This window comes from Phragmites australis, chromosome 4, assembly GCF_958298935.1.
Source record: "Phragmites australis chromosome 4, lpPhrAust1.1, whole genome shotgun sequence".
Classification (NCBI taxonomy): Eukaryota; Viridiplantae; Streptophyta; class Magnoliopsida; order Poales; family Poaceae; genus Phragmites; species Phragmites australis.
In genome coordinates, this window is record NC_084924.1 from 20,025,436 (window position 1) to 20,032,638 (window position 7,203).

At 45.3% G+C, this 7,203-nt stretch overlaps 1 protein-coding gene across 1 annotated transcript; it reads left to right on the top strand.

Annotated features, from left to right (window-relative positions):
* The first annotated feature begins 4,337 nt into the window (after window positions 1–4,337).
* On the top strand, window positions 4,338–5,007 carry LOC133914264 (uncharacterized). Its single transcript, XM_062357390.1, has 2 exons — window positions 4,338–4,801; window positions 4,897–5,007. Exons 1-2 carry the CDS (start codon window positions 4,372–4,374, stop codon window positions 4,911–4,913), a joined length of 447 nt encoding a protein of 148 aa, XP_062213374.1. The 5' UTR covers window positions 4,338–4,371; the 3' UTR covers window positions 4,914–5,007.
* Window positions 5,008–7,203: the final 2,196 nt, after the last annotated feature.

The window sequence follows — 7,203 nt, forward strand, 5'->3', positions numbered from 1 at the left end:
TACCTCTACCCAAGCGTGCACCCGAGGTTATGGAAAGTTTTTCTACGATTAAAGGGCAGTATGAGTTCTTTTTCTTCTTTGCATTTTTTACTTCTTCACTTTTAGATTGCCTATCTTGGAACTCTTCCCAAATAGACAGTCGGGGGCTTAACAGGTACTCGGTACTGAAAACTGAAAATGGTGTATTGTGCATGCACCAAAGCGAATTCCAATGAGAAGGGATGGTGTTCTAGGACATGACTTTGGGGTTGTGAAAAGGTTCCTTATCATGTCCATGAGTTCCTGAAGGATACGACGCTTTCCACTCAATTCGGACCTAAGGCTGACCATAATAAGCAGCCAAATAGCGGCTGATATATCCTAAACTAATCGGAGGGAGAAGCGATTAAGGCTACACACGATAAGCTGTCGAACAAGTTCGGCATCTAACACCTACGAAGCTCCCATTTCAAATACAAACATTTAAGATAAATATCTTAGTTTCTAACAGAATACTGAGTTCATATTACAGACTGCAGGAAATAAAAAGTCCCAAGGCGATGACGTGAAGGTCATCATGTCCACATATCCCTTCGTCGGCCCATATATCTCCTCCACCAGTCGGTTTCTTCTTCGTCGTCTTCCCTGAGGAACTCCTACCAGAGGATGTCGGTGTCGATCTCTCGGTAGTGCGCCTTCAAAATAGCTAGCACCCAGGCGACTGCCTCCTCTGTGCCTTGCCGAACCTGGCTCAAGATGTGGTCGGCCATCGTGGCTGCAAACCTCTGAAGGCTTCAGCAAGACTTGTCACCCGGTTGGCTAACCCGGGGGTGCTGGCATCCTCCATAGGCTCCACCTAGATCTTGACTCCATGGAGAGCATCCTGGAATGTATCCAGGGCCATGGTGAGCTGCTGTTGGACGGAGCTTATCCAAGGCCCCTTCTAGGCTAGGGTGTCTCGGGTCTTGGATTGCTCTGCATGGAAAAGATGTTTGGTTCAAAAAAGACAAGCATGGTGCGACCAAGACATCGGGAAGCTTACCCATAGACTTGTTGTCTAGCTCGAAGTGTAGCCCCTCCTTCTCGTAAGACTCCTTGGAGAGTTCGAGACCCATATCATCTAGCTGGCGGTCCTTCTCGGCGAGTTGATGCTCCTTCTCATCCTCATTCCCAGCGAGCTGAGCCCTTACCTCCCGGATTTCCCTACGAAGGGTGTTCATTCATTCCATGGCTAGATGACAAGCCCCAGGTTAGAACACATCATTCTATTAACTAAATAATTGTTTTGCAGGGTAGTACTTACCGCAAAAAATGAGCCCAAGAAGTCCTCTGAGTCGCGACCGCTCTGAACTCGGGTCCCCTTAACGGCATCCCTCTAGGGCATCTCATGGGTAACCTGTGGACAAACGTCTTAGGCTCCTCAGGTGCCATGACTTCCGCCTCCCCGCTTCCTCCAGCAGGAGCCAAGACTCGGCGGTCTCGTCCCACTGACCATCGCCCGAATTCCCTTCATTGGGCTCAGAGAAGTTGTCCTCCTGGGCTTGGGATTCTGGGGGCTTGAGAGCAAGTGCTGGCTCTCCAAGCGGTGTACCTCCCTCCAACGATCTATGAGAAAGAAGCTAAGGATCACGTTTCTAAAACGTGAGAAGGGTGTCAAGGTTAGCGACTGTACTTGGGCTTCTTCAGGTCTCTGGACATCTTTAACTTGTCTAGGTGGAGACTCGCTCCCTTGGATGTCTTTCGAGGGGCATCCACCTTCACCACAACTTCCAACACGGATGAGGCCAAGCCGGTCGAAGTACCCATGCTGACGACTGCCTTTCCACGATCTTGGTCTGGCATCTACCCGTGGTTCAAATTAATCGTTACCTCAGCTACAGGGGTTTGGCGAGAAGCTTAGACTCACCTGAGGTGCAGGTTGCAGGGACGGAAGCATGGGGACTCATCAACCCACACAAGCACTATAAATAATTCGTCTATCTTGTCCTTTTGCAGCCTGGGGGCTAGACATTCTGAGCCAATTGTTGGTAATATGCCCTAGAGGCGATCGAGTTTGCGGATTGGATCTGCTAATGGGCTTTAATGTTGATTAAAGGACCATTAGGGTTTAGAGTCATAATGGGCTTTAATGTTGATTAAAGGCCCATTAGCGTGCTCTATATAAGAATAGGCAGGGGCCAAGGCGCATGGTGTTCTTTAGAAACCCTAGCCGCCTCCTATTCCCGAACTCCCTTCGAAACCCTAGCCGGGCGCGCGGTGCTAGCACACCGGCGCACGGCGATTCCATCCTTGTACGTGTGGATACCGTGGAGGCGCTGCTACTATTGCGGTGCTGATCTGCTCGGGAGTACTCGGGACGTACCCGCGAGTACTCGGAAGGTGCTCGGGACGTGCTCGGGACGAGGTTGACGATCGACTACTTGACGCGCACGACGTTGGATTGGTCTGCTCCAACTCTTCTTCCGCTGCACTGCTCGTCAAGTGGTAACGATTCATGATCCCCTACTCGCATGGCTTCCTGGTTGAATGCGGTAGAGAAAATTTATTTTGTGCTAGCGTAGCCTACCCGCAACCCTTCAGTGGTATCAGAGCCATCCTGCGTAGTTTTCGATCTGGATCAGTCACATATAGAAGATATGTGATAGAAATAGATTAGATCTATTGTTTTTGATCAGTTCATATGATGGATTGATCAATGCACGGTTGGTTAGGTGAATTAGAGATCGGATGAGATGCCAGTCGATGAAACCACATAGCCAAAAAGATTAGCTCGATCTCCCACCTGTTTTTGCGTGCGACTTGCCCCTACCGGCTGGAATCACCATCGGGGCTAACTGCATGCATCGCGACATGGTCGGGAGAACAGCAGATCGAGGTCGTGTGTGCTGTCATCGTTTCTGGAAAAACCTCACGCGATGATCAATGGGATTGATCTAATGGAAATTGAGGCATTATGAATGACTCGGAATTGGCTCGATACGATCGATCCGATGAGATTTTCATAGCGATTTCATAGATGCGATCTATGTATTTCCGAGAGGCATTATGAATGACTCGGACCGCCGTTGCGTACACGCATAGATTGTTGTAATAACATGATCCCATCACGACATTAGAATTCGATTCTACGCTTAACTCGTTTTTGCAGAGAATGTTGTGACTGGTATGGCCTTGTGATATGTGATGCATGTGTGTAATTTTTCATGGCCTGCGTGTCATGGTTAATTGCAGCCCAAGGCTGTCATGTTATTGTATAACGGCCTGCATGTCGACTTGTGATGCTTCTTCTCATGTAATTTATCTAGTGCTATTAGGTGTAATAGACTAGAACAAGATCATGGAGATTTAAAGCATGATGACCCGGAGGACAGGAACCGTGGCGATGAAGATCACCATGTGAAGGGGCCATACTATGTCACAGTTAATATGATTGCCTGTGATGTTTTTATGTTCCTGTCATACTATTCTTTCATGTTTTATATGTGGTGGATATGATTTTCATGATAGAGTAGTTTCCCTCAGAAAAATCAAGAGTAATTGATGCCCTTCCAATAGCTGCACCTACAAAGGTTTTGATCATTGTGTGGTAGGTCTGCCAAAGCAGGGTGCCATCATTTATCTTAACCAGTTAGAGTGGATGTCGGACATCCATACGCATAGTATTGGTTTACTTGATAAAGCTATCAAAACGGTTTTGGGCTTTGGGGCATGATGTTGGGCGCCGGGGCATTCGATGCCACCCAGCAAACAAGAGTCACATAGGGATGTGATTAGCAAGGCGTTGCTTACCTATGTCACTAAGTTTCTAGCAGTGATGCCAAAGCTCACTAGAACTTAGTTGAATATGGATCTTGATCCTCTATATGTTGTTAGAGGGAAAACACATATAGTGGAGTATCTTTTGTTAAATTGTTTAATAGAAGATTCACATAGGCATAGTGCTGAACCTGCATTTTTTTGTTGTAGATCATGGCACCGGCCGCTAGTAACACTTCCAGTTTTAATTTGCGATCGATTCTTGAAAAAGAGAAGCTTTCTGGAACAAACTTTATTGATTGGTATAGAAATCTGAGAATTGTTCTCAAACAAGAGAAAAAGGAATATGTTCTAGAGGTCCCCTATCCTGATGAACCAGCTGATAATGCTCCTGCCGCGGATCGGAGGGCTTATGAGAAGCACACCAACGATTCACTGGATGTTAGCTGCCTCATGCTTGCCTGTATGTCCTCTGAGCTTCAGAAGCAATATGAGAACAGGGATGCCCATGATATGATTGTGGGACTCCGAGGCATGTTTGAGAACCAAGCTCGGGCCGAGAGGTACAACACCTCAAAGTCCTTGTTTGCGTGCAGGTTAACAGAAGGCAGTCCAGTCAGTCCTCATGTGATCAAAATGATTGGTTACATTGAAAGCCTGGAAAAACTTGGTTTTCCCCTTAGCCCTGAGTTGGCTACGGATGTAATTCTCCAGTCGCTCCCTGCGAGCTTCGAGCCGTTCATTTTGAACTTTCATATGAACAGCATGGAGAAAAGCATGGCTGAATTGCATGGGATGCTAAAAACTGCTGAGGAAAGCATTAAGAAGAGCTCTAGTCATGTGATGATGGTTCAAAAGGATAGCAAGAAGAGAAAGCGCAAGGACAAGGCTAAAACTTCGGATGAGATCTCGAGTTCTAAGCCTAAACCTGTTGGAAAGCCCAAGGCTGGCCCTGCCGCTTCTGACACTTGCCACCACTGCCATAAGACTAGTCATTGGCGGAGGAACTGCAAATTGTACTTGGAAGAACTCAAAAAGAAGAAGGGAAGTAAGACTTCATCTTCAGGTATAAATGTTATTGAAATTAATCTTGCTACTCGTCCTGATGATTCATGGGTATTTGATACCGGATCAATGATTCATACTTGCAAATCGTTGCAGGGACTGAAAAGGACTAGGAAGTGTGCAAGAGGCGAACTGGATGCTCGCGTCGGCAATGGTGCAAAAGTTGCTGCGTTGGCCGTTGGCGTTTACTCCTTATCGCTACCCTCAGGATTAGTTTTGGAATTAAATAATTGTTATTATATTCCTGCCTTGGGCAAAAACATTATCTCTTCTTCATGTTTGGAAGAAGACGGTTATGAATTCATAATAAAGAACAAGTGTTGTTCGATATTTTTGAATGGTATGCTCTATGGTAATTGTCCATTAGTAAATGGATTATATATATTGGATCTTGAGGATATAACTATCTATAACATTGATACAAAGAAGCCTCGGCTTAATGATTTGAATCCCACTTTTGTTTGGCATTGTCGATTAGGTCATATAAATGAGAAGCGTATGCAGAAGCTCCATAAAGATGGTCTTCTACATTCATTTGATTTCGAATCATTTGATACATGCGAGTCTTGTTTACTTGGCAAGATGACTAAGACGCCTTTCACTGGTCGAAGTGAGAGGACAAATGAATTATTGGCCCTAGTACATACAGATGTATGTGGACCGATGAGTTCTACAGCTAGAGGTGGTTTTCAGTATTTCATTACTTTCACCGATGACTTTAGTAGATATGGTTACATCTACCTAATGAGGCACAAGTCTGAATCCTTTGAAAAGTTCAAGGAGTTCCAGAATGAAGTACAAAATCATATAGGCAAGACAATTAAATTTCTGCGATCAGATCGTGGAGGTGAATATTTGAGCCATGAATTTGGTGATCATCTAAGGCAATGTGGAATCGTTCCACAATTGACTCCATCGGGCACGCCACAATGGAATGGGGTGTCCGAGCGGAGGAACCGAACTTTGTTAGACATGGTCCGGTCGATGATGAGCCAATCTGATCTTCCATTGTCCTTCTGGGGATACGCTCTAGAAACTGCTGCTTTCACGTTAAACAGGGTTCCATCTAAGGCTGTAGAGAGGACACCATATGAGATATGGACCGGGAAGCGTCCCGGATTGTCTTTCCTTAAGATATGGGGTTGTGAGGCTTATGTAAAACGTTTGTCGTCTGATAAGCTCACTCCCAAATCTGATAAATGCTTCTTTGTGGGGTATCCTAGGGAAACCAAAGGATATTATTTCTATAACCGGGAAGAAGGCAAAGTGTTTGTCGCCCGGAATGGTGTCTTTCTTGAGAAAGAGTTTCTCGCGAAGAGAGTTAGTGGGAGCACGGTGCAACTCGAAGAAATTCGGGAACCACTTGAAAGTGTTTCAGCTCCTATTGAACCACAACTCGGTATGCAAGATGTTGCAGAACCTGTTGTCGAGACACCAGCCCCACGTCGGTCGGAAAGGTTCAGTCGTGCACCCGAGCGGTTTATGTTCCTAACCACGGGGCAGCGCGACATATTATTGTTGGACAATGATGAACCTAAGACTTACTCGGAAGCAATGGTGGGACCAGACTCCGAAAAATGGCTTGGAGCCATGAGATCCGAGTTAGAATCCATGAGAGAAAACCAAGTTTGGAACTTGGTCGATCCACCTGATGGTGTGAAAACTATCGAGTGTAAATGGGTTTTTAAGAAAAAGATAGACGTTGATGGAAATGTTCACATCTATAAGGCACGATTGGTGGCGAAAGGTTTCAGGCAAATTCAAGGTGTTGATTATGATGAAACGTTTTCGCCCGTCGCAATGCTAAAGTCTATTCGGATTCTCCTAGCAATTGCTGCATATTTCGACTATGAGATATGGCAAATGGATGTCAAAACGGCTTTCCTTAATGGAAACCTAAGTGAGGATGTGTACATGACACAGCCTGAAGGTTTTGTCAATCCGAAAAATGCTGGGAAGATTTGCAAGCTGCAAAAGTCCATCTATGGACTAAAGCAAGCTTCTCGGAGTTGGAATCTTCGTTTTGATGAAGTGATCAAAGGGTTTGGTTTCATCAAGAATGAAGAAGAGCCTTGTGTTTACAAAAGGACTAGTGGGAGCGCACTTGTGTTTCTGGTCTTATATGTGGATGACATATTATTGATCGGAAATAATATTCCAATGCTCGATGCTGTCAAATCTTCATTGCAAAAGAGTTTTTCAATGAAAGATTTAGGAGAGGCAGCATACATATTGGGCATAAAGATCTATAGAGATAGGTCGAAAAGACTAATCGGATTAAGCCAGAGCACGTACATTGACAAGGTATTGAATCGGTTCAATATGCAAGATTCCAAGAAAGGTTTCTTGCCAATGTCACATGGCATCACTCTCAGCAAGAATCAATGTCCTAAGACATCTGAT